General features: G+C 42.2%; 1 protein-coding gene across 2 annotated transcripts in view; it reads left to right on the top strand.

Moving 5' to 3' along the window:
* LOC113161595 (echinoderm microtubule-associated protein-like 6) overlaps window positions 1-26,799 on the top strand; it is a 29,429-nt gene extending 2,630 nt beyond the window's left edge. The window contains exons 2-42 of one of the 2 annotated variants that reach the window (XM_026359274.1): window positions 429-588; window positions 1,056-1,154; window positions 2,246-2,314; window positions 2,784-2,969; window positions 3,320-3,455; window positions 3,570-3,771; window positions 3,860-3,997; window positions 4,498-4,754; window positions 4,852-5,061; window positions 5,148-5,315; window positions 5,788-5,894; window positions 5,981-6,081; window positions 6,657-6,843; window positions 6,912-7,017; window positions 7,287-7,380; window positions 8,091-8,191; window positions 8,336-8,538; window positions 9,102-9,213; window positions 9,306-9,433; window positions 9,565-9,706; window positions 9,793-9,945; window positions 10,020-10,151; window positions 10,370-10,458; window positions 10,535-10,702; window positions 10,839-11,040; window positions 12,691-12,817; window positions 13,459-13,537; window positions 13,616-13,745; window positions 13,835-13,933; window positions 14,356-14,376; window positions 16,947-17,120; window positions 18,019-18,227; window positions 18,309-18,466; window positions 18,982-19,096; window positions 19,324-19,512; window positions 19,638-19,810; window positions 19,919-20,081; window positions 20,278-20,381; window positions 22,060-22,213; window positions 22,294-22,394; window positions 25,977-26,799. In XM_026359274.1, the coding sequence (XP_026215059.1) occupies window positions 429-588; window positions 1,056-1,154; window positions 2,246-2,314; window positions 2,784-2,969; window positions 3,320-3,455; window positions 3,570-3,771; window positions 3,860-3,997; window positions 4,498-4,754; window positions 4,852-5,061; window positions 5,148-5,315; window positions 5,788-5,894; window positions 5,981-6,081; window positions 6,657-6,843; window positions 6,912-7,017; window positions 7,287-7,380; window positions 8,091-8,191; window positions 8,336-8,538; window positions 9,102-9,213; window positions 9,306-9,433; window positions 9,565-9,706; window positions 9,793-9,945; window positions 10,020-10,151; window positions 10,370-10,458; window positions 10,535-10,702; window positions 10,839-11,040; window positions 12,691-12,817; window positions 13,459-13,537; window positions 13,616-13,745; window positions 13,835-13,933; window positions 14,356-14,376; window positions 16,947-17,120; window positions 18,019-18,227; window positions 18,309-18,466; window positions 18,982-19,096; window positions 19,324-19,512; window positions 19,638-19,810; window positions 19,919-20,081; window positions 20,278-20,381; window positions 22,060-22,213; window positions 22,294-22,394; window positions 25,977-26,001 (5,671 nt within the window). In that variant the 3' untranslated portion in view covers window positions 26,002-26,799. The remainder of the gene's footprint in view (window positions 1-428; window positions 589-1,055; window positions 1,155-2,245; window positions 2,315-2,783; window positions 2,970-3,319; window positions 3,456-3,569; window positions 3,772-3,859; window positions 3,998-4,497; window positions 4,755-4,851; window positions 5,062-5,147; window positions 5,316-5,787; window positions 5,895-5,980; window positions 6,082-6,656; window positions 6,844-6,911; window positions 7,018-7,286; window positions 7,381-8,090; window positions 8,192-8,335; window positions 8,539-9,101; window positions 9,214-9,305; window positions 9,434-9,564; window positions 9,707-9,792; window positions 9,946-10,019; window positions 10,152-10,369; window positions 10,459-10,534; window positions 10,703-10,838; window positions 11,041-12,690; window positions 12,818-13,458; window positions 13,538-13,615; window positions 13,746-13,834; window positions 13,934-14,355; window positions 14,377-16,946; window positions 17,121-18,018; window positions 18,228-18,308; window positions 18,467-18,981; window positions 19,097-19,323; window positions 19,513-19,637; window positions 19,811-19,918; window positions 20,082-20,277; window positions 20,382-22,059; window positions 22,214-22,293; window positions 22,395-25,976) is intronic. The other variant, XM_026359275.1, reaches the window with a different exon arrangement.
* The last annotated feature ends 407 nt before the right edge of the window (window positions 26,800-27,206 follow it).

The following is a 27,206-nucleotide window of genomic DNA, read 5'->3' as shown; positions in this document are numbered from 1 at the left end:
AACCCTGAAGTGCTTCGTCAGCCAATCACAGCTCAGCACATCCTTGCGCTGCCTTCAAACAGAAGTGACGAGGTCAGGGTTTTAACAAGTTGATGCGCTTAGCGACGTCAGCTGTAACACGATGAACTCTGACAGACACATGAAATCAGAGATGGTGCAGGTCTCTGGTCCTTGACTGCAGAGAACAGGACCTAATTAAATCCTCTCAGTTCCTGTCACATTTCAAACCAGGACGGTAATGGGTGGCGTTCTGGTCCAGATAGTGTTGTTTTTTTTAATAGAATGTGCAGTGAGAGTGTGGACTCAGATGCTGAGGTGGCTTCACAGAATCTGTCACCAGAACCAGAACTCCTCCCGTTTCCATTGAAATGAATGATTAGCCTGTTTTCTCAACACACACGTGCTTTCTAAATGTCTGTCTCTGTCAGTCTGGCGATCCATCCAGATAAGATCCAGGTGGCAACGGGTCAGGTGGGAAAGGACCCATACATCTGCATCTGGGACACCTACGCCATGCAGACCGTCTCCATCCTGAGAGACGTCCACACACACGGAGTGGCCTGTCTTGCCTTTGACTCTGACGGACAGGTGAGAACACGCCCACTCATGATGGTACTGAGTTGTACCTGTGTTGAACGTGTTGTTCCCTAACCTATAACTACAAAATTCATTGTTAATTAATCTGCACTTGTTTTAGTCATTAGTGGTTTGTTAAAGCCATTTTTTGGACAAATATCATTAGATGTAAGAATTTGCTGGTTGATGTTTGATGATTTTACTGGAAATAGGGTATCACCTTGTGCTATAAAATGTGTTGATGATTATTGTTTAATTAGTTAGTTGAATTGAAAACACTGCAGGCCCCAGGATGCTGCTTTAATGAACTTCAAGATATAAACTGGAGGTATACACCTGTATATCGATTCAGTGACAACCAGTGATCTTCCAGTCCTGTGGTATGGGTGTTGAGATACACGGTAGTTTAGGTGCATCAGTGTTTGAACCTCTGAACAAAGTAAAAGCCAGCTTAGCAGTTTGTTTCTTGTGTTTTGCAGCGACTGGCGTCAGTCGGTCTAGATGCCAAGAACACGTTGTGTGTATGGGACTGGAGGCGAGGACGAGTCCTCGCCACAGCTACTGGACACTCAGACAGAGTACGACTCTTCATTCATACACAGTAAACTAAAGGAAGAGAAAGATGGACCATAAATCCTGTGACAGTGAAATATTTGATAGATTTTTCTTCATTAATTAATTAGAACGTTTTTTTATTTTGTATTACAGTTCTTTTAATTCAATTCAATTCAATTAAATTCAATTTTATTTGTATAGCGCCAATTTACAACAGAAGTTATCTCAAGGCACTTTACAGTGTAAGGTTTTAGACCTTACAGAAAATATTTATACAAAAAATTATAGAGAAAACCCAACAATCCCATTTGAGCAAGCTTTAGGCAGCAGTGGAGAGGAAAAACTCCCTTTAGAGGAAGAAACCTCCAGCAGAACCAGGCTCATAGTGGGTGGCCATCTGCCTCGACCGGTTGGGGTGAGTGGGAAGAAAAGAGAGAAAAGAACAGCAGGCAATAAAGACAACAACAAGCATCAAGAACATTGGGCAGATGAACTGGATTCTGGAGATGTACAGCTCCAGGCCGAGGATACCTGCAGAAAAGTACAGAGAGAGGGAGACAGAGAGGAGGACACACAACTAAAAGAGAGAGAAGACACAGAGTTAATGACATGCAATGGTGGCATTTGCATTGATACAGGAGAGAGGAGAGGAGCTCAGTTTATCAGTAGAGGTCCCCCAGCAGAATAACCTATATCAGCATAACTAAGAGATGGTTCAGAGTCACCTGATCCATCTCTAACTATAAGCTTTATAAAAAAGGAAAGTTTTAAGTCTGGTCTTAAATGTAGAGACGGTGTCTGCCTCCCGAACCTGAACTGGGAGCTGGTTCCACAGGAGAGGGGCTTGGTAGCTAAAGGCTCCCATTCTACATTTGGAAACTCTAGGAACCACAAGTAAACCTGCAGTCTGAGAACGGAGAGTTCTGCTTGGAAGATATGGAACTATGAGGTCTAAGATAAGATGGAGCCTGATTATTAAGGGATTTTACCTTCATTACATTTTATGGTGACAATATTTTATCCAAAATATTTCTCTTTAAGAAGCAACATTCGTTATTCATACAGAGGAGTTCAGCACAGGTTCAGTTTTCTATTGATGCTGTTTTCTCTGCAGATCTTTGATGTGACCTGGGACCCGTTCCAGTCCAACCGGCTGGTCAGCTGTGGAGTCAAACACATCAAGGTCAGAGTCGATCTCCATGTCTGGACACAGTTATCACATTTAATGTTAAAAGGCAGAAAAGATAATCATGTCTGATGTGCCGATAAAAAAACATGTCCAACCTAAACGCAAACAGCGAACAAACAAAATATCAAGTCCAAGTGAACAAAATTAGGCAGGGAATGTTGAGATGTTGTGAAAGTTCAGTCCAGCAGCACCAGGCTGGCAATCCAGAAACAGAAATGTAAAATAGACACGGGTTTGTTCGATAGTAGTCCATAGGGAACAGAGCTATGATGATCCGGTGGAGGACTGGTGAACTGGGTCTGGTTTATACACCGGCACTAACTGGGGAATGAGGTGCAGGTATTCAGGGCGAGTCCAGAAACTGGAGGGAAAGTCCTTTATCTGAGTAAGTGAGAACCAGCCAACATAAGGAGTCCAAGGCAGGAATCATGTCTCAATAATTCTGTTGTGTGTCTCTCTGCAGTTTTGGGCTCTGTGTGGAAACGCTCTGACTCCAAAGAGAGGCATTTTTGGGAAGACGGGCGACCTGCAGACAATACTGTGTGTTTCTGCAGCAAAAGATGACCTGACGTACTCTGGAGCTCTGAACGGAGACGTGTATGTGTGGAAAGGAATCAGTCTGATCAGGACTGTACAGGCTGCACATGGGGTGAATACACACAGATGCACACTCACTCATAAAATAAAATAAAATAAACACACACACTGATAAAGAACCTTAAATTCTTCATTTAAGAAAACACAGAGTTGACACTAAAACCTCTGTAACACAGTTCCCTCTGTAGGAGGACTGCAACAACAGGACTGGTTTGTTTTTGCTGTTCACTGAAGACATGGATATAAGATCAGTTTCAGTTTTTATTTCATGCTTCGCTCACAGTGCCGTCACTGTGGATGAGGCCACAGAAGAAGGATGCAGGCAGAAGTGTGAACACTGATCCAGCTGTAGGTGTCTTGGGAAGTATATTTTTCCTTTGATGTATTTAACGTGTTGTTCAGGCGGGGATCTTCAGCATGCACGCCTGTGAGGAAGGATTTGCCACCGGAGGAAGAGACGGCTGCATCAGGCTGTGGGACGTTGACTTTAAACCCATCACCAAGATCGACCTGAGAGAGGCTGAGCAGGGTTACAAAGGTCTGAAATAATCCTGATTGCTCAGTTTTCATGTCAGTTTTCATGTCAGAGCCAGTGAGATTGCGAGGTGGGTCCAGGTTCAGACCTTGGTGTCAGGTGCGTTTTTTGTTTCAGGCCTGTCGATCCGCAGCGTTTGCTGGAAAGCTGACCGGATCCTGGCAGGGACTCAGGACAGCGAGATCTTTGAGGTGATGGTTCGAGACCGGGACAAACCGGTTCTACTGATGCAGGGTCATAGCGAGGGCGAGCTGTGGGCGCTCGCCTTGCATCCCAAGCAGCCAGTTGCCGTCACAGGGAGCGACGACCGCTCTGTCAGGTCGGTCTGACACCCAACACCAGCACCCCTGTCACCAGGCTGCAAAGGAGTTCATCACCTGTCTGTCTCTCATCTGTGTGTCTCTCAGGCTGTGGAGTCTCCCTGACCACACTCTGCTAGCTCGCTGTAACATGGAGGAATCTGTGCGAAGCGTTTCGTTCAACAACGACGGCTCTCAGCTCGCTCTGGGGATGAAGGACGGATCCTTCACTGTTCTGCGTGTCAGGTGACCTTTTGTCTTACAACACAAACCCTACGAAGGTTTGTGATGCTGGTCAACTTCGCCATCCGCCCAAAACTTTTAGTCCAGAATCAAACATCTCAGTTATGTATGATTTTTTCTGTGGATAATTCATGGGTTTGTCAAACCTTCTAGCAACAAAATGTAAAGCAACAATTTTCAAATCCAGTCAATGGACGGAGACATGTTTTGTAATGACCAACGTAATTTTTGATCTTGTTTCTTGCAAAAAATAGCAGCATGCTAAAAACACTTTACTACTACTTTGTTGTCACATCTGTTTTTATTGATCTTACTTAAACAACAGAGAAATACCAGAAATACCACAAAACCAACATTAAATAGAAAAATTGTACAAATCAAAATGATAAAGTTCTAAAGTTTAAAGACCTGGTTTTGTTTTTCACCTAATTTTAGTATGTAAATAAAGAAAATATGTGACTTGACTTGAGAACAACCCTGAGGTAACAACCCTTTTTCTCCAGAGACATGACAGAGGTTGTGCACATCAAAGACAGAAAGGAGGCAATCCATGAGCTTAAGTTTTCTCCGGACGGCTCTTTCCTGGCGGTGGGATCAAACGATGGGCTGGTGGATGTGTACGCTGTCGCTCAGCGATACAAGAAGGTGGGAGAGTGCAGCTGCTCCACCTCCTTCATCACCCACCTGGACTGGTCTGTCGACAGCCGTTTCCTGCAGACCAACGATGGTGCCGGAGAAAGACTCTTCTACAGGATGCCAGGTATCAACATAGTCAGAGGCTCCAGCACAGTGAGTTTGATTTATGACTTACCTGTCTTCACATGGGACTTATTTTGGGATTCACCTGTGTCCTCTAGCAGGGAAGCTTGTTCCTAAAGAGGAGGCAAAGGGGATCCATTGGATGACGTGGACAGGTGTTGTTGGGCCGGAGGTGAATGGCATCTGGACAAAATACTCCAACACCACCAATGTGAACTCTGTGGACGCCAACTACAGCAGCGCGGTGCTGGTGACTGGAGATGACCACGGCCTTGTCAAACTCTTCAGGTTCCCGTGTCTAAAGAAAGGTCTGTCTGACGGTCTGATTCACGTCAAGTTCTGATTGATATGATCTCATATCATCTTCTCTAAACTCTGTGTATTTGTTCTCAAGGAGCGAAATTCAAGAAGTACATTGGCCACTCTGCCCATGTGACCAATGTTCGCTGGTCTAACGACCTGCAGTGGGTCATCAGCACTGGTGGAGCCGACCATGCTGTCTTCCAGTGGAGGTTTCTACCTGAGGGTGTAATGAACGGCGTCTTGGAGCCCCTCCTCCAAGGTAACCCCATAATTTACCACCAAGCATCCAGCTCTAAAATCACATCATAAACTAAGCCAGGTTCACAACAGACCTCAGCCTATATTAGCAGTTCTAAGACTATAATTTGCAAAATGAGATGTGTTGGTTGCCTTTGGGCCACATTTTACCAACAATCTAAATGGCATGAAAAAATTCCATCACACTTTATTTTTGATCTGTAAATTACATTTATGAGTAAATGCAAGTCAATGTATTTTATTTGCAGAGAACAATGCAAAGTATTACGATGAATTCAATATTTATCTCTCTCTCTAAATGTCCATCAATGCTGTGTGCTGTCTCTGACTTTTCATCTGTAAACTTAGCATCATTTGATTTCCCCAAACGTTTATCCGTAAACTCACAATGGATCTTTAAATCACCATTTGCTATCTTTAAATAACTATGTAAGTGTTACTAATTAAGTTTTTGTTCTGGTTTGTGTCTTCAGAGGGTTATGCTGACTCAAACAGCGGAGAGTCGGACTCAGATGTGTCAGATGTTCCAGAGCTCGATTCAGACATTGAACAAGAAGCTCAGACCAGCTACGGCCGTCAGGTGGCCAGAAAATAAAAGTCGCATTCAAACAATACAAAACAATACAATACAATACAAACGAGTGACTCACCTGTCTCTGTCTGCAGGTGTATAAGGAGGACCTACCTCAGCTGAGGAAGAAGCTAACTGGTTCTCTAAAGCGGCAGAAAGCTCCAGAGGAAGGACTGCGTCTGCAGTTTGTTCACGGGTAAAAATTAATACTGATAAAACTGTTGATGCAGACTGAAAACAAAAAGAGAGATAATTTGAAGTAAACACAATCTGATAATGGGCATGATATAAAATGTTAAAAAAAATGTTTCTTGTAACAAATGCACAAAAAACAATTTGTTACCTACAGAAATACAGAATACAATGAATAACTGTAATTAAAAAAGGGAAGACAATGTAAAAAGATGATTTATTTTACAGAAATTAAAGTAGTATACAGTATCTATAATTTTAGCTTTTATTTATATAGTTATTTCATATATTGTTTTTGTTATTTCGAAATTAACCATCAAATTTTAATTTGAAGTACATCAATCTTCAAAGCTGAAAAAAAAAATCCCACTTTTATTTCATCTAATATTACTTAAGTTATTAAAGTTATGAGCACACATCGATGATTTTAGTGAAAATAACCTTTAAAACATCTCCGGTCCTTGGTTTGTTACTTTGGCTCTGATCAAGATCAGGATGATGAGCTCTGATGATTTGGTTTTGTGTGTGTGGACCTACTGTGACCTTTCCTGTGACGTTCCTGTTTTCTGTTTACTGCAGGTATCGGGGCTTCGACTGTCGTAACAACCTGTTCTACACTCAGGCAGGGGAGGTGGTGTACCATGTGGCGGCTGTCGCTATCATCTACAACCGGCTGCAGCACAGTCAGAGGTTTTACCTCGGCCATGACGACGACATCCTTAGCCTCACCGTCCACCCTCTCAAAGACTATGTGGCCTCTGCACAGGTACGCCAGGCTAATCAGAGCGCAGCAGGTGACTGAGAGGGGTTCTGATTGGCTGTCTGTGTGTTCAGGTGGGCAGAGACCCAGCCATCCATATCTGGGAAATCCAGACTCTGAAGTGTCTGTCGCTGCTGAAAGGACACCACAGCAGAGGAGTGTGTGCCTTGGAGTTCACAGGTACACTGACGGCACAGCACACCATTTTGTATCCCTAAGAAATGACTTTTTCTCTGAATCACAACAGTTCTGGAGTTGCAGTAGCCATTACATAGAAAAACACACACACAGGAGATAACCGAGAATAATACAGAAAAAATACACATCAGAACAACATTTGCTATCCCTGAATACCATCAGGTATAAACCAGTTCATGTTGCGTATATATTTAAAGATTGTATTTTATCCTAGACACATCTTTTTGTGTTTCTGCCCCTCTCTGTGTCAGCGGATGGGAAGAGTTTGATCTCAGTGGGAATTGATGAATTTCACACCATCGTGATCTGGGACTGGAAGAAAGGAGAGAGACTGGCTAAGGCTAGGTAGACACGACACACCTACATGTAGCTTTACACAACTATTACACATCCGTCACAATCTTACCCTAAAATGACCATTTTTAATGTCTGTCAGTGAATTTTCCATTGTTCTCGGTCCCGTCTGATCCTTACACCCACACCTGTAAACACACTGCTGATAAGTGGCTAGTCCGTGACTTCCTGCTGTGTAATTGTCGCCTTACAAACCTGAGATTCAGATGTACACCGCCTGTCCAGGATATCAGCTTAGCATAATTGATTTGATTGATCATTTATTGATGGATTTTTTGTGTGTTTCACTGCAAATGTACAAATGTAAATCAACGTGTATTTGAAAAGCGTCTGACATTTCTCAAGATCTTTCATACTCACAGAATAGTTTCTCTACAGTCGACAGGTAGATGCAGGTGTTTCTGTCTAATGGCAAAGACATTACATGGGCTTCAGTAAATTCAACCTGGTGCAGTTCCATTCGTCTAGTGCTCAGCCTGATTATTATGAACTAGTCCATTCACAGGATGTCTTCAGATTATACTGTGATGTTGGTTGAGCTCTAAGGGGTCACTGTGAAAATCCCTGTAGATATCTGAGGAAAACACTGGTCAGACAGACAAAGTTACAGGAAAGCTGTGTCTCCAACCTGCGTCTCTAAACCTCAGTTTGACAATTGATCTTGTACGTTTGCTGACTGAGAGCTCCTCTCTGTCCTCCAGGGGTCATAAAGATAAAATCTTTGTGGTGAAGAGTAATCCTTTCAGGATGGACAAGCTGGTGACTGTGGGCATGAAACACATCAAGTTCTGGCAACATTCAGGTGCTTTGTGTTTCCTCTTTTATTTTTAAATTGTTTAAAATTTTTCTTTTTGATGGAGCTAGGAGTTTCCTTCTGTTTCCAGTCTTAATGCTAAGCTAAACACCTGCAGTCTCTCTGACAGTTTCAACCACCCTTGTCCTGCAGGTGGCGGCCTCACATTTAAACGGGGGATTTTTGGGAACCTGGGGAGGCAGGAGACCATGATGTCAGTCTGTTACGGCCGGACCGAGGACCTGGTTTTCTCTGGTGCCACAAATGGAGACGTTTACATCTGGAGAGACACAACACTCATCAAGACCATCAAAGCCCACGACGGCCCCGTGTTCGCCATGTGCTCCCTGGACAAGGTGCCATCATCTGTTTATTAATTTATCATTCGTCATTTATCTGTTCCTGTTTATATTTAAAACCAGAAGTCATGATTCACCTGAATAATTGAACTGAGATAAGATGGAGTTGCAGAGTTAACCACTCTGTAGGCAAGAGACAGAGACTTTGAACTTGATCCTTGCAGCCACAGGAAGCCAATGCAAAGATCTGAAGAGCGGTGTGACATGAGACCTTTTTGGTTGATTGAAAATGAGGCGTGCTGCTGCATTTTGGATCAGCACAAACTTTATTCAGTATTATATTTTTCAGTTTAACTTTCACTTTGGAAGCACCTGTTCACTTTTTTTAACAATATCTAACTATCATATGCAGATAACAGAAGATTAAGTTTCAGATATTTTTTAGATATTTTTATGTTTGTAACCTGAGCTGAGTTTAGATTTTATTAGATTAATCGATTCACTGAACATGAAGAAACACTCACACTTTTAGTGTGATACATTTAGTATGAGTCGGTTTCAGTTGTGTATCAGAAGCAGTGATGTTTCCTGTATTTCTCCGGGTTTTGTTCACTATCCAGGGTTTTGTGACTGGTGGGAAAGACGGCATCGTGGAGCTCTGGGATGACATGTTCGAAAGGTGTTTGAAGACGTACGCCATCAAGAGAGCTGCTCTGTCCCCATCATCGAAAGGTTTCACTCACCTGGTTCTCATGTTTGCTTCTGTCACAGTGTCTGTGTTCACTTTTCTCACCTTTTATTTATGTTGTGTCTTTTTTTTTTAGGACTGTTGCTGGAGGACAACCCGTCAATCAGAGCAATTACTCTGGGTCATGGCCGCATCTTGCTGGGAACAAAGAATGGGGAAATCCTCGAGATTGATAAGAGTGGACCAATGACGCTGCTGGTTCAGGTCAGACCAATCTCTCTGTTAAAAACGTTCATCAACATATATAAAATTAATAAATTAGCTTTGACCATATACTCCTCATCTGGCTTGAAAAAGACAATATTTTCCAACTGCTGTGTTTATGTTGTGTTCAGGGTCACATGGAGGGGGAGGTTTGGGGTCTGGCAACCCACCCTCTACTTCCTGTCTGTGCCACCGTCAGTGACGACAAAACTCTGAGGATCTGGGAGCTGTCAGCCAATCACCGCATGGTTGCCGTCCGCAAGCTCAAGAAAGGTCTGACAGTGTTAAGTAAATATTACCTGGATGTTACCTTTATGTTACCTGTCTTACTTTAATGTTATCTGCATGTTACCTGTCAGGTGGGCGGTGCTGTGCCTTCTCTCCAGACGGTAAAGTTCTGGCAGTTGGCCTGAACGACGGCAGCTTCCTAGTGGTGAATGCAGACACTCTGGAGGACATGGTGACCTTTCACCACCGCAGAGAGCTCATCTCCGACATCCGCTTCTCCCAAGGTACCACACAGGTGTGACACAGGGTGAGTATGATTGGTTGGTTCAGTGATGACTCACAGCTTTGTGTGTTTTAGACGCTGGGAAGTACCTGGCCGTGGCGTCCCACGATTCCTTCGTGGACATTTATAACGTCCTGACTAGTAAAAGAGTCGGCATCTGTAAAGGAGCCGGAAGCTACATCACTCACATCGATTGGGACTCCAGAGGTGAAAACACCTGTACTGATGTTATATTAACATGCTAACTGTTGTGCAGGTTAATGGTTAATGAATCAATGTAGGTTTTTAGCTTGTGTTTAAGAAATGTTTAAGAGTGACAATCATTGCAGCCTCAGAGAAGTGCACACATAAACCTACTTACTGTTCCCATTCCAGAACGAAGTTGAGTCTTTAGGATGTTTTCAATGGGTTTTTTTTCTCTACAGGTAAACTGCTACAGGTGAACACTGGAGCTAGAGAGCAACTTTTCTTTGAGGCTCCACGAGGACGCAAACAAAACATCAGTGTGACCGAGGTCGGCATGTCGTATTCTCCTTAAATTCATGAAGGTGTTTCTGTTTCTTTAAAATTTACAAATTTGGTTTTTCCAGTTTGAGAAGCTGGACTGGACAAGCTGGACATCAGTCCTGGGTCCGACCTGTGAGGGAATATGGCCAACGCTCAGCTTTGTTAATGCCGCCTCACTCACCAAAGATCGCAAACTGCTTGCCACTGGAGATGACTTTGGTTTCCTGAAACTGTTCAGCTTCCCATCCAGGGTGAGACACAATCAGCCAGTTTACTGTACAAACTGTGTTTTACATGTGTATAATAGTTCACATTTCATCTTCTGCCTCATTTGTTATCACCTCATTATTCTGTTTTTATCTGTTCAACTTAACAATACAACCTCAGGGCCAGTTTGCCAAGTTTAAGAAGTACTTGGGTCACAGCACCAATGTGACGAATGTCCGCTGGTCACACGATGACTCAATGCTGTTGTCGGTGGGTGGGGCTGACACAGCGCTAATGATCTGGACCAGAGATCCACCAGGTCACAAAGAGAGTAAGGCCGTGGACAGTGAGGAGTCAGATGACGACACTGAGGAGGATGGAGGTAACACAATACAAAAAAACCCCACAGACTTTTGGAAATTTTAACTGAGGCAAAGGAACTAGCTACAGAGCTCTGGAGGCTGTAAAGCCACCCTTAAATACAGGAGTAGCTGCTGAGGTTGAGGGACTAGTATTGAATTCAATTGAAGTCAATTGAAGTCAAGTTTATTTATATAGCACCATGTCAAGGAACTTCACAAAATAAGGTCAGAATCTTATAAATTCACAGAGAGAAACCAACGATCCCCCTTGAGCAGCACTGGGTGACAGTGGGGAGGAAAAACTTCCTTTAATGGAAAACATTCTTTAGCAGACCCAAGCTCACGGTGGGTGGCTATCTGCCCCAACCAGTTGGGGTGAACGGACAGTAGAGCAAAGAGAATAGTAGACAATGAAAAGTAACAGAAAGGAAAGGATCAGGGAAAATGCAGCAGCTTCCATCTAGTAGGACCTGGAACATTCAACCTCTTCCCATGATGAGAACCTAGAAGAAGGAAAGAAGGCGGAAGAGAGGGAGATGGAAAAGAGAGAGAGAAAGGCCCATAGCCTATGTGCTCATTTGCTTGGGAGAGAAAATACAGGGGATTTGATGAAGCTGTTATTGTCAGAATTAATGCTATGATCTTGTCGGCAGGACTGAATGGGCTACAGTGAAATACTGGGTTTATTAGTTCATTGAGACTGAAACCCACCCACCAACCTAGTACTAGTAACATGTACGAATCCCTGCCACTAATTGAAAGTTAGGGCGTATAAATGCGTTTTGGGTTTAAATTTAAAAACCTCTACAGAGGACTGTCTGATGTCAGCAGGTGGGTTATTCCAAAGGAGAGCAGAACGTTAGGAAAAGGTTCAGCATCCTGCTGACAAACAAGAACCCTGCATTCAGAAAGTGAAGACATCAGACATGGATGCATACATACATTTATCAGACTCTTTATCCAAAGCGACTTACAAGTGAGGTACAAGGCAAAGGCAGGGCAAGTGTAAGGACCACAACTGGAATTTGAACCCCAGTCTGCCACATGGAGGACAGCGAACTTACCACTGCACTATCCAGCCACTATCTTTATGAAAAGGTAATTTACCACTTTGGTAAGTAAGTCGACTGGAAAGGTTGAAAGAGATTATTATTAGAAATGTGATATGAAAGCTGTTTAGCTACATCCCTTTCCAGGATTTTAGAGAAGAACGGGAGGTTACAGACTGGTCGATAATACTTAGTTACTTAGTAGTAAAGATCTGTTCCAGATGTGTGGAAGTCGTTAGGAAACTAGAACTAAGGGGCAACTTGGTGTGCATGGTCGTGCACAAGGACACTTCAACCAGTGGATTGGAGGAACTGGGGATCGAACCACAGACCCTACAGTTGGTGGAATACCTCTTCTACCTCAGAGTTAGAAGGACTAGGGTCTATCTGCAGAGATCAGTGGACTAGGTGATGTAGGTTTGGGATCATTAAGGCGTGAGTTTGCTGAAGCACTGGGGAGTGTCTCTGTTGAAGACTTGTTGTTGGAGACATGAGATAAAAATGAGGAAAGGAAAGAAGAGATGCAGGTCTGTGGTCCTGGACACGAAGCCTTTTCCCAAATACCAGATGGAGAGCTGACACTAGAATTAGAATTAAGATTTTGTGTTGTTGTGTTTCCAGGGTACGACAGTGACGTGGCCAGGGAGAAGGTGGTGGATTACGTCACCAAGATCTACTCTACCAGCATCAGGAACATGTCAGGAACCAAACCTCACCTGCAGCACAAAGAGCTCCCAGCTGAGGAGAGGTATCACACTGACCAAAACAACAAATTCAGTCAGCTCCTCTGTAATTTTTCAGCTTTTGCTCCTTCAGTGTCACCTTCACCTCCATGACTCATGAGAAGTCGCTGTAATCTACTGGATGTTTTTAGGTGCTTTGTTAAACGGGTTATGTTGAAATTAGTTTTCATAGTACCACCTTGCGAAATGGAAGCATTTTGGTTGCACTCCTTTTTCTCTGATGATGTACAGCGGAGGAAAAAAGTATTTGATCCCCTGCTAGTTTTGTACTTAAAATGCAAATCAATTTCTAACTTTTTGTGTTTGTCTGGATTTTTTTTTTTGTTATTCTGTCTCTCATTGTTAAAATAAACCTACCATTAAAATTATTGACCGATCATTTCTTTGTCAGTGGGCAAACGTACAAAATCAGCAGGGGATCAAATACTAATAACTGAGACCTCTTAAAAGCTACTGTCAAAGCAGCACTGCGCAAAACCATACAAATTAATCCTCAAAAATAAAGGAGGAGAGTAAAACTAATTTGATTTGCTTTGTTTTGGCCGATAACAGTGCGTATCGGCCAAAACACAAATCCAAGGACACGTAATAATTTACAGATGTAATCAGAATTTTGAGATTTGTTGCTGTTTGTCCTTCTCTTCAGGCCACCTGTGAGTCGAGCTGCTCCGCTGCCAGACAAACTGCTGAAGAACAATGTGACAAAGAAGAGGAAAGTGGTCGAGGTCAGTGCAAGTCTCCACCATCAGCAGGTGTCTGACGCACGGCTTTTCACCAAACAGCTGTTTGTATTTGGTTTTCAGGAGCTGGTGTTGGAGCACGTCTTCGGCTACAGAGGCTTCGACTGTCGCAACAACCTGCATTACCTCAACGATGGTGCTGACATCATCTTCCACACCGCTGCTGCGGTGGTCATCCAGAACCTGTCTGCCGGTCGGTGAAATTCTTGCTGAGCTGATAAGTTCAAATGTTGTTGTTGTTGTTGTTAGTGTTGTCAAACTTCCTGCTTACTCTGCTGACAGGAACTCAGAGTTTCTACCTGGAGCACACCGATGACATCCTCTGTCTGACCGTCAATCAGCACCCGAAATACCAAAACATAATTGCCACAGGACAGATTGGTGAGTCACAGAGCAGCAAGTCAACTGAGCTGGAACAAACATGTCTCAGCTCACATTTTATATTTGAAATGAAATTAAACTGTGAATACCTGATGTTTTAAAAGGTTTCGAAGCTCAGCTGAGGTGGAGAACGTTTCTGTGCTTTATTTCCACCATCTCCTAATATTCACATAATGCTAACATTAACATGTCTTATTAAAAAAAGTACTCTTAGAAAACAACAACATTTAGTGATGGATTTATGAAGAGCTGTGAGGAGCTCAAAGTGTGCAGACTGATAGCTCTAACAGACAGATGACACAGTTTAATGCAGTAAACTTGCTCTCTGTGTTGTTCTCATGCATCACCTGGTGGCTTTTCGCACGTTGCACTTGTTTCTTTCCCACTGCTTCCTCATTGTCATCACCTCACCTCATCACCAGGTGACATCGCTGACCTGCCAGGTAAGTGTCTGTTCACCTTTCTGCTGTCACTCATCACTGATCCGTTCACACATCTTTCTGTTCAAGTTCATGTGGAGAACCCATTGTTTAACCTGTTGGTGTTGTTTGTTCTTGGTGTGTAGAGGCTGAAATGTCTGGTGAGTATCCGCAGTCAGGATCCTGTTTGTAGCTCGTCCCCCCACCACTTAGAGTCCATGTCGACATTAATATGGATTCAGATGAAAACCTTTCGTACCCACTCACTAATGTTTTCTTCCACTGAAAACTGGACTTTTGAGAAACGATTACATACCTTCCCATATGAACTTCGTCATCATGTTTTAGTGCGGCTGATGATCATCTGAGTGATGGAAGGTCTCAGACTGACCAAACCTAAACATGCAAGTCAGAAAACAGCTGTAGGGGGCTTATTATCAACCACCTCCTCTGCTGATGATGGTTGTTCCGGTATTATGTAGATGGCCTCCTTCACATCCTGCTGTGCTCCTGCACCTTTCAAAGAGTGTTTATCCCAAAGTGTGAAATGGTTTGAAAGAGGAGTAAACTGAGCCGTTTGTGCTAAACTGGAACTCTTGTTGATGGTTTTATATGGAAAACCTTTTGCAACAAATCCACTTGTTGTTCCTGAATCCTCACCAGACAGTGGAGCTACTTAAGCTTTTTGTTCCATTGTTTTTCCTCAAGGCCCACCAGTTTATCTCACAGGAGGAGCTTATGTAGTTATCATGGAAAATAATAACTACACAATCTTAGCTCAGGATAAGTTTGTGATGATCCTTAACTTAAACTAGACAAACTTCTCTTCTCAGAGTCATAGAAAGTTTTTAAAGTTGGCTAACCATGGTTCAAGAGAAAAGAGGCAACTCTGTGTTTGTTTCAGTTATAAAGTACATACTGTTATCTGAAAATATTAGTGTGGATGGAAAACATTTTAATAAACAGGGTTTTCATATTTCTCCGCATTAGTGCGAGCATGGCAGTAGAGAAACTAAAGCAAGCCACAGAACAAAGCCTTGCTTAGAGCCTCTAATGCATGTTAAACAAACTGATCTAGCCTGGGTGGTTCTGAATGTGGTGTCTGTACCGTTCCTGGTAAGACTGTGATTCAGAGGCTGCATTTTAAGTACTTATATAAAAACCAGACCTGGGTCTGTTGTATTGATGCAGATAGTACAGGTGCATAACAACAGTTCTTTGATTTGCTTGACAGTGATTATGTTGAATTCTGGCCATGATCACATGGGACAGTGGGTCTGCCAACATTTTTAAAACTGACTGTGTAGATTCAGAATCACCTAAGGATAAATTCTAATAATGTTTTATGCAGCATGTTATAAACAATGGAAACAAAATAAATACATTTTAAAACAGAGACTGATTGAAAAAAACCAAGATGCCGAGCTTCTGGCATCCTCAAACCAACATAAGACCCACATAACACCCATTTGTAACTGGATATAAAACTGCATGTCATCAGCACAGAAATGTTGTGGGATGTGTTGTTTACTAAAATTGAACCACAGTGAAAATATATATGCTGTAGTGCTGAACTGAAACTTCTTTTTTAGGCTTCGTGTTGATTTACCAGTTTTCTCTGGTTTGATTTCAGCAGGTTAACATCTTGAATGTGATTTTATTTTTGACTTGAACAAAACATCATCCCAAAACAACCTGACTCATCTTGCACTGACTTTAGACCTCAGAAGAAGGTCCTGTGTGATTATGGCAATGGTAATTGTAAAATGTTTTCTGTGTGAAATCAGATTTTGTTCACTCTGAATCCCAAACACTGTCACTTACCAGTTGTGTTTTGTTGAACCAGCATGTCAACACCAGTTTGCGCCTTCTCCTAAATGATTTTAAGATAGTGTCTGTTCACTCCTGGATCTTAGCTTGTTGCCATTATAGCATCTCCATTCCTTGTTTCCTTTGGTTTCATTTCACCATTAGTTTCATAATTTTCTTTGCAGTTCATATGCCATTATAACTGAACACCTTATGTTCAGGCTTCTACAGTTCTGGGGGAGACCTTAGATCCTTGTCTCCTTGCTATTGGGATTTTCAGTGTCCTAATTTTTCGAGTTTTCACTTGATTCGGAGTAGTTCGTGCCCAGTGAATAATCTCCAATTGTACAGTAAGTGGTAAATTGTCAGTGGACAATGACTATGGATTTAGGTCACTGAAAAAAATAAAATAAAAATATTAATGTTATTTTTTACATGTAACATTATTTGGGCAATACAGTAAAATCATAAAAATCACAATGACGAGGAAAAGACTTGAGTTTGTCCTACAGTTAAAGGCCTACAGATTTGTCAGACCTTCAGTAGCTGTGTTGGGATGAATGTTCTGAATAGTCTCAGTGTTTTGTTGTAGAACGGGTGCATTCGCCTGATAAACAAGACAACAAAACATTCTACTTCAGAGTATACAGACAGAGAAATTGCCCCTGTACGGCACCTTCCTGCCTCAGATCACTGGCTCCACAGTTCCTTATGTTGGGCTACTTGCTGTGTTGGTTCCTTAATGCTTCAGCTGTTGGGTTGTTGGCTTTGTATGGTTCTCACAGGCCTTGCTCCATCCATCCATGTGTGGGACGCCATGACTAAGCAGACCCTGTCCATCCTCCGCTGTCCCCATGCGAAAGGCGTCGGATATGTTAACTTCAGTGCTACCGGAAAGCTGCTGCTCTCTGTCGGAGTGGAACCTGAACACACCATCACAGTGTGGAGGTGGCAGGAAGGTATACTATAGTTTCTCCTACTCTCACATCTGCTCTGGTTATTTCAGAAATGTAAATTATGTCATGACTGACAGTGGAGGAAGGACAAGAATCTGTGGTACACCTATAGAGCAAAGTACTTTAGTGCACTAACATTGGATCTGACCCATAGAAGGGTTAGGATTAGAGTTAAGATTAAACTGCTTTCTGGTGATTTCCAGAAACTTTCCAGCTTACATCAGAGATAAAACAATAATAATTTTGCCAATCAATATACTTTACAGTCCAGACAAAAGCTAAGAAAACAAATGTAAGAATAAATGTACCAATAAGTGGTGTAAGATTGAGTGAAAAAATTAGCTTGAAATCATGAAAGGATTGAAATCAGGTATAGTACACATATATTTACAGATATCCACAGTGGCATGTGCTGTGTCATATGCACACATTACGGTGGACTAACCCTTAGAGATTTTTATGCCTCAATCGTCTTGGAAGACTTTATGTTTTAGGGTTGTGGTTCTGTCCCATTTTTGTGGTATGTATTGAAGGATTTGCACAAACGTCCACTTGGACTCCTGGATGATCACATTAGAATATAAGTCTGGACAGAAGCTTATGTAAAAAGCTACTTGACCTATTGAGTACCTTATGGAGGTAATTGTAGTTTTCACCTCGGATCCTGAAGAAAAAAAGTACGACACAGTAATTCCAGCAGTATAGCACGTATAACGTCTGTTTGTTCAGATGTGAGATGTGTTATTCATCAGTCCAGTTGGGAAGCCACTTTAAGCAAACACTCCCAAACTGCAGGAAATGGCTCTGATTATAGTATATACTGTATACTGATCTAGAGTCCTCCTGTACTACTATATGCATACCATTAGAGTTGTATCACAGCTGACCTCTGCCCTCTCAGGAACCAAGGTGACCAGTAAAGGAGGCCATGCTGAGCGGATCTTTGTGGTGGAGTTCAGACCAGACTCTGACACCCAGTTTGTGTCAGTGGGAATCAAACACATCAAGTTCTGGACGCTTGTCGGAGGTTCACTTATGTACAAGAAAGGTGTGATCGGCTCAGTGGAGGATGGACGCATGCAGACCATGCTGTCTGTGGCATTTGGTGCTGTAAGACAAGAACTGATTCTTCTTAAAAATATAATCCTCAGTGTTTGTGACTTTGTTGTAAGTCGTGTTTAATTCATGCAGAACAACCTAACATTCACTGGTGCTATAAATGGAGATGTGTATGTTTGGAGAGAGCATTTCCTGGTACGAGTGGTGGCGAAGGCTCACAGTGGACCAGTCTTCAGCATGTACACCACCCTGAGGGACGGACTCATTGTTACTGGGGGGAAGGAGCGACCGTGAGTAACTAAAAGGAAGTTTGTGAAGTGATGAACACAACTCTAACTGATTCTAAGCTACACTTTTTAAACAGGCTACAGATGTGGGTAATAATCAGAATTTTAGCAGCTAATATTGAGGTTTTCCTCGTTAATGTTCATTAAATATTTCAGGTTGTTGTCATTGCAGACTGTGTGACTGGTTTTAAATCTGTCTTATAAAACAAATTATTTTTGGATCAGTAAGAACTGTTGATTGATGAATTGAAGGTAAATCACAGACTAGAAGCAGCCAGTGAACAGAAACAGAAATATCATCACTGGTCTCTGTCGTAGCAGCTGCTCATCACCTGGTGGCACAAAGACCTTAAAATGGTTTTAGTGTCTGTCGGGTGAAGGGTTGTGGGTCATGTTGACCAAAGACCATTTCGAGACTCAGCCACTGTTGGATGTTTCTTGTCAATTTGGGAAATGACACGTATGACAGACGTGCGAACAGTAGATCCAAACTATGATTGTCATGGTGTTTTTCACAGGACTAAAGAAGGCGGGGCTGTGAAGCTGTGGGATCAGGAGATGAAGCGCTGCAGAGTGTTTCAGCTGGAGACCGGCCAACCTGTGGAGAATGTCCGATCTGTCTGCAGAGGAAAGGTAAGAAAACACCAGCTGGCTAAACTCACCAGGTAAGCGTAACATCTGTGTTCGGTTCTAGCTTTGGGCCTGTGTTGATGTCCGTATTTTGTTGGTACAGTGACAATAGATGCTAGAAATCATTAGCTGAAATTTAGATTTCTGTAATCTGAATCTATGCTGCTAATTAACACTGAGCAAACCTGGTGAATCTCACATTGACTTGTGTTTCATCCTTACTGGTCCAGGGTAAGATCCTGGTGGGAACCAAAGATGGAGAGATTATAGAGGTTGGAGAAAAGAACGCTGCATCCAACACTATGATTAATGGACACACTCAGGGAGGGATCTGGGGTCTGGCAACTCACCCTTTCAAAGACGTCTTCATTTCTGCCAGTGATGACGGGACCATCCGAATATGGGACCTGGCTGATAAGGTACAGGTTTGAAGGTTGAGGGGGTGACTCAAGATAGTACAGACTGACCATACAGAGTCTTAGATCACTGCAGATCTACAACATGTGAATAACTTACTCAGATGTGTTCAAATTCACTGTGCTAGAAACTCCTGAACAAGGTCAGTTTGGGTCATCCTGCCAAGTGCACCTCCTACAGTCCCAACGGAGAGATGGTTTCCATCGGCCTGGAGAACGGAGAGTTCATTGTCCTGCTGGTTAACTCCCTTACAGTGTGGGGCAAGAAGAGAGACCGCAGTGTTGCCATTCAGGACATAAGGTAGGACACTGGTGTTTAACAGATATCATGACTTCAGAAAGGACACCAGCCTTTACTGCTTCTCTGTTGATCTTCAAACCAACTTACATGTTTTGGGGGATGGTTCAGGTTCAGTCCAGACAATCGGTTTCTGGCAGTGGGTTCAGTGGAAAGTGCTGTGGACTACTACGACCTTTCTCTGGGGCCATCACTCAACAGGATTGGTTACTGTAAAGATATCCCCGGCTTCGTCATCCAGATCGACTTCTCTGCTGACAGCAAACACATCCAGGTTCAAAACACTTAAACCTACTTTCTTACTCAAAGCAGAGACACAACTGAAATGACCCAGGTCTGTTTGGGTCCGTGTAAAATGCAGGTTTGACTGCTGTCTGGTCCAGTTGGTGCCCAGACCTTTCCTGCTGTAAATGTTTTATTCCAACGTCAGTAAACTGACAAAGTCTGAATTTTCTCTGTTTATATTCCAGGTGTCCACCAGCACCTACAGTCGTCAGGTGCATGAAGTTCCCTCTGGGAAGATTGTGACAGAGCAGTCCATCATTGAGAGGATCACCTGGGCTACGTGGACCAGGTGAGGCAACTGACTTCTTCCACTCTCACTGACCTCCTCTGAAGGTGGGGAGTCTTGTTTTTCTGATTGTTGTTGCTCTGCGGAACCTTACTGAGTCCATGGATCTTTTTTTATTATTTATTTATTTATTTATTTTATTTTATTTTATTTTTTATTTTTTTCTTGTGTAGTTAATACCGATACTGTCCACTGTCCACTCTATACTGTTCTTCTATTCAATATTCTATTTAATGTCACCTTGCTGCTGTAGACAAAAGAATTTCCCCATCGTGGGATAAATACAGTCTTCTCTTATCTCTCTTATCTGAGTGTACAACCAAGGGGACATAATACAGATTGTAAAGAACAAGTAACACTTTGTCATTAAGCATATTTCATTACAGATATTACTGTGTATTAAAAACCAGATGTTAACTCAATTCAATTTTATTTATACAGCGCCAAATCACAACATAGGTCATCTCAAGGCACTTTTGTTTAAGGTTTAAGACCTTACAGAATATAACTGTATACAGAATTATATAGAAAACCCAACAACCCCACTGAGCAGCACCAGGAAACAGTAGAGAGGAAAAACTCCCTTTAGAGGAAGAAACCTTCACCAGAACCAGGCTCAGGGTGGGCGGCCATCTGCCTCGACCGGTTGGGTGAGTGGAAAGAGGAGAGGGAAAAGAACAGCAGGCGGCGAAAAACAACAACAAGCATCAAACTCTGCATAGATTGGAAGGACCAGTAACTGGACTATAGAGATATACAGCTCCAAGGAGGAGGAAACCTCCAGAGGAGAACAGAGAGAGGGAGACAGAGAGGAGGAAACACAACTACGGGAGAGAGAAGACACAAAGTTAATGACATGAAATGGACTAACCTATAGCAGTAGAACTAAGAGATGGTCCAGAGTCACAGAACCCTGTGGAACTCTGTAACTAACTCTGGTGTGCATGGAAGACTCATCATTAACGTGTACAAACTGAAGTCTGTCTGATAGATACGATTTAAACCACTCTAGTGCTGTTACTTTGATACCAATGACATGTTCCATTCTGTGTAATAAAATGTTGTGATCTATAGTGTCGAATGCAGCACTAGGATCTAACAAGACGAGTATGGAGAGTAGTCCATTGACTGATGCTAATAGAAGATCATCAGTGACCTTTACCAGTGCTGTTTCTGTTCTATGATGTACTCTAAATCCTGACTGGAAATCTTCATACAAGATAAACTTCCTTTTCAGGGATTTTAGAGATAAAGGGCAGATTGGATATTGGTCTATAATTCACTAAAACCAGAGTCCATAGTAGGCTTTTTGAGTAGAGGTTTGACTACAGCAACCTTAAACGTAGCCTGTTAGTAAAGATAGATTGATCTGATCTAATATGGAGGTGCTGATGAAAGGTAAGACAGTGAGACCATCCTTTAAAAATCATGTGCAAAGAATCAGAATGACACAAGAAATGTTCATGTAGAATTGTCAAACTAAGTAGAGAGACTGCGCAACACAGAGTTTAGGAATGAACTGTAGAACGAACGGAACCAATTGCAGAGACATGGCTGCTGCAGCTAAAGGAACACACTGTAGAACCAAATAAACTAACTGTGGAGTCTAGGGATCGAAACCTTTAAACACACCGTGGATCCACAAAAACCCAGACACTGATTGTGGCATTTTGTTTTCCAGCATCCTGGGGGACGAGGTTCTTGGTGTTTGGCCTCGAAATGCTGACAAGGCTGATGTTAACTGCTCTTGTGTTTCTCATGCCGGCCTCAACTTAGTGACCGGAGACGACTTTGGCCTCATCAAGCTCTTTGATTTTCCCTGCTCTGAAAAATTTGTGAGTGAACAATAGTGTTTAGCCTGAATGAGTCTCAGACTGATGAGGCATCCTTTGAACCTGTTCTGATGTTTTCACAGGCGAAACACAAGCGGTACTTTGGTCACTCAGCTCATGTGACCAACATCCGCTTCTCCTGTGACGATAAATACATCATCAGTGCTGGAGGCAGCGACTGCAGGTGAGATGTGAAAACATGTTGACTTAGTCACTTATCCAGCCCCATCAGGGACTGTTACAGTTTTTGATTCATAGTCTCTACAGAACAAACATGTGGGGTTAAGTTGTTACTAAAACCCCACGAGTCACTGAGCCACTGACAGACAAATGAGCAAATATTCACACTGTGGTCTGCATAGTACAGTACTGTGATTTATGTTAGTGTTGTTTAGCAGCAGCAGCAGCAGCAGCAGCAGCAGCAGTAGTAGTAGTAGTACTAGTAGTTCTGGTAGCAGTAGTGGTAGTAGTAGTAGTAGTAGTAGTAGTAGTAGTAGTAGTAGTAGTAGTAGTAGTAGTAGTAGAAGATAATTTTTCCAGTATGTTGCTAACATTGTTGTGAGGTATGATAAGGTAATTATTGCTGGAGACTTTAACCTTCATATTGATAATAATACTAATACTCAGTCTTACTGAATCTTTCAACCTGGTTCAACATGTCAAAGGTCCGACCCATAAAAACAAACACAACAAACAGCCTTGGATAGATGTCAGCATTCGTAGTTGTAAAGCTGAGTGTAGGAAAGCTGAGCGGAGATGGAAGAAAACTGGACTTCAAGTGCATCATGAAGCTATGAAAGAAGCATTACTCCACTACATTACGATGGTAAAGAATACACACCTGTGCCAGAGCTAAATACTTCTCAGACCTGATCACTGCTCACTGCCATAATCCTAAATTTTTATTTCATACTGTTGACAAGTTAGTAAACCCAACCCCTCCCAGCATTCCAGCTGAAAGTGATGCAGAGTGTGAGAAGTTCTTAACCTATTTTAATGATAAAACAGAATCAATCAGAGCTTCTGTTATCCCTAACTCCTCACCAGTCATAGTTTCACACCCTTTTAGAGAATGCACTTTAAGCCAGTTTCCTCCCATGTCCGTATTTGAGATACTACAAACTGTCTCTAAAATGAAACCATCTTCCAGCCCAGTTGGTGTCATTTCAACTAAGTTCTTAATCTCGATCATTGATTCGCTTGCTCCTTCTCTCCTGAATATTTTAAATACTTCTCTGTCCACTGGGATTGTGCCAGATTATTTTAAAATTGCATGTGTGCAACCTCTTTTGAAAAAACCTGGTCTAGATCCCTCATCCCCCGAAAACTACAGACCAAACTCCAAACTCCCCTTCATATCAAAGATTTTAGAGAAGTACTTGTCTAAACACTTATTTACATTTAAGTCATTTAGCTTGTAAGACGCTTTTATCCAAAGCGACTTACAAGTAGGATACAATGGTAGGCAGGTTGAGCGTGAGGAGGTCTTGCCTAAGGACCCTTACTGGAGGTAGACCACAGCTGGGATTTGAACCCCAGTCTCCCACATGGGAGGCGGTGATGTTACCACTACACTAACTTATTTCTAGCTGCAGACAACTATAACATTTTTGACGAATTGCAATCTGGTTTTCGCAAACACCACAGCACAGAGACCGTCCTACTGAAGGTAACTAATGACACTCTGTTGGCTTCGGATGCTGGTTTGTGCTCTATTCTTGTTCTCCTTGATCTTAGTGCTGCTTTTGATACAGTAGACCACCAAATTTTGTTAGACCGGCTAAAGCACTGGGCTGGAATAGAAGGCACTGCACTGGACTGGTTCTCCTCATACCTGTCCAACAGATCATTTTGTGTTACAGTTAATAACTACAAGTCGTCTTTTTCTCCTGTAAAGTACGGAGTCCCACAAGGTTCAGTGCTGGGGCCAATCTTGTTCTCTTTGTATATGCTCCCTTTGGGACATATTATTCGCAAACATGGTGTTTCTTTTCATTGCTATGCTGATGACACTCAGCTGTACTGTCCCTTTAAGATATCAGACCACAGAGGACTGAGTTCCTTACATGAGTGTATGAATGAGATAAAAAACTGGATGGCTCAAAATTTCCTGCAGCTGAATTCTGACAAAACAGAAATAGTTGTTATCTGTCCACAACATATAACCAAACAGATTTTGCCCTGCACAGATTCTCTTTCAGATAATTCTAAGCCTGCTGCTAAAAGTCTTGGTGTTTGGTTTGATAGTAAACTTAACTTCGAGCATCATGTCACAAAGCTTGTCCAGGCATGTTTTTATCATCTTAGAAATATCTCCAAAATACGTTCAATTCTTTCATTTCATGACACTGAAGTAATCTTACCTGCATTTATTTCCTCACGCCTCGACTATTGCAACAGTCTGTTCACCTGTCTCAGCCAGAAATCTATTAATCGGCTCCAGATTGTTCAGAATTCAGCTGCAAGACTCTTAACTAGAAAAAGAAAATACGATCACATCACTCCAGTCTTAGCTTCCTTACACTGGCTGCCAGTATTTTTTAGGATTGATTTTAAGATTTTATTAATAACTTTTAAAACTCTACATGGCCTTTCCCCCCGCTATTTATCCCAGCTTTTAAAGCCTTATGAGCCTGCACGTAGCCTGAGATCCTCTGGTAGAAATCTTCTGTGTGTCCCTGATGTCAGAATGACTACAAGAGGTGACAGAGAACTCTGGAACAGCTTACCTGAGGAAATAAGATCAGCTGACTCAGTAATATCTTTTAAATCTCTCCTTAAAACATACCTCTACCGGCGAGCCTTTTGTGATCATCTCTAAACTAATACACAAATCTGTCCTTGGGAAGACTCTCCATTAGATTACAATGTCTTTACGTTGGAACTGGTCTCCCCAAGGACTGATGCGGTAGTTGTTGTGAGTTGTGTTTGTATTATTGTTTTGTTTGTATTACTGTTTCCTGCTCCCCAACCGGTTGAGGCAGATGGACGTTTAACTTGAGCCTGGTTCTGCTGGAGGTTTCTTCCCCTAGGGGGAGTTTTTCCTCTCCACTGTTTGCCTAGTGCTTGCTCAAGTTGATCTTGTTGGGCTACATGTGTTTCTTGTCTGTCTTGTGAAGCACTTTGTAACATATGTTTAGAAAAGTGCTCTATAAATACATTTATTATTATTATAAGATCAGTCTGGTTTAGAAGTCTCTATTTTCACTGGGCCATCTGCAGCTCTAAGCTCACACTGTGCTGCTTGTTCAGCATCTTCACCAAGGTCTTAACTCTTCTCCTACAAACTGCAGCCGAGTGCTGTTCATAGGCAGCGACAGTCAGGAACCCCCTTTTGTATTAGAAACTCATCGCCCTGGTTTCAGCTGATGGATTTCCTGTTTGAGTCCAAAATGTGATGTTGTTGACACTGAATCAACATGAGAATAAACCTGCTCCTGAGCAGAAAAAGGTCCCAGAATAGATCCTTGAGGAACATCACAGGTCAGTGATTCAGACAGTATGTTCGGTATGTTCTGCTTCTGATTTGTTAAACAGGAGGAAAACATGTGCTCCAGTGCTGTGTCAGAGTTCTCAACTCACTTGTTCAGATGATCTAGTCGATGTTACAACCTGTGGTATCAATAAAAAAAAAACCCAGTTTGCATGAATCAGATCAGGGTAAACTTCACCTGAAGGACTGATCCCTGAGCAGATCTACTGTAGAAAAACAGTCTGTCTCTCTCCACATTAACACACCTGTCTCTTCCTGCTCCTGTGCCTCCAGTTTATTTGTGTGGAAGTGTCAGTGAGGTCCACCAGAGTCCTCCTCCCAAGTCTTCCACCACAGTCCTCCACCGCCTCCCATGACACAGGACACAATCTTCAGTATGTGTGAGTGTAGAACTGTGCAGATGACCTGGGCTCAGGTTTCCTGGCGCTGACGGACCTGTGGTACGAACCCGTGAGGCTCATGCTACTGGACGCTCGGTTCCTCCCCCACTTCCTCCCCGTCTTTTACTGTGATGTAGTGGTTTTAATGTGAAGACCGGTGGTTTATTTTGTGTGATGTGGTTGTTGTATTGAAAATGATGCAGTTTTTAATTGACAGAAGTCGTAGCAGTGCCGTGCCTTTTCACCAACTCTGACCAAACATCAAACAACTGTTTTTACAGCGGTGGTGCTATGAAATGTGACCATTTAGGGCTTTTACACACATGAACTCTGTCATATTGTTTTTGTATTGTGTGTCTGATGATGATGATGATGTTTATTTCACTGAGGTAGAAACACTGAGAAAAACAAATCTGTGTTTGTGAAAATAGTTTAAACTTGTTTAAAAAATTCTACCTCAGGATGCAACGAGAAAATAAGAATTAATTCACAATAACTGAGCAGAAATTGAGGTTTCTCTACTTTTTGTCACTGTGCTGTTTTCTTTGTATCTGTAGAAATAAAAGTGGAAACTGAAAACCTTTCACCTGCTCACCTGCTCTACACAAACTGAGACGTGGGGTTTGTAGGGTCAGACGGTGAAAAACTGAAACAATAAAAACTGTCAAGTAAAAGCTCTTAACTTCTGGTTAAAACCTGATAACAGGAGACAACAATGTGCATGTACAGAGTAATCAGTTTTCAAACTTTTTGTTTTTTATTTATTCATTCATTCTGCCCCTGAAAGTATTTTTCATGTTTCATATAAAAGCACATATTTGTTTATCTATGAAAAATGGACAATTATTATGTAATATTTTACATTTAGCAGACCCTTTCATCCACTTACAAGGGTAGGCAGGCTAAGGACCCCTACTGGAGCTAGACCACAGCTGGGATTCAAACCCCAGTCTCCCACATGGAAGATGATGATCTTACCACTACACTAATCAGCTGCTGTGAATAATAAATAATAATATTCACATGCTTTATTTACATAGAAAATCTATGTAAGGACAAGTAATGTAGAACTACGGCAATAAAGTACAAGTACCTGTACTTAGTTACTTTCGTCCCCTGAGTA

The sequence above is a fragment of the Anabas testudineus genome, chromosome 1 (assembly GCF_900324465.2).
Source record: "Anabas testudineus chromosome 1, fAnaTes1.2, whole genome shotgun sequence".
NCBI classification, from domain to species: Eukaryota; Metazoa; Chordata; class Actinopteri; order Anabantiformes; family Anabantidae; genus Anabas; species Anabas testudineus.
The sequence above is the reverse complement of the archived record's forward strand: the minus strand, read 5'-3'. Positions and strand labels throughout refer to the sequence as shown.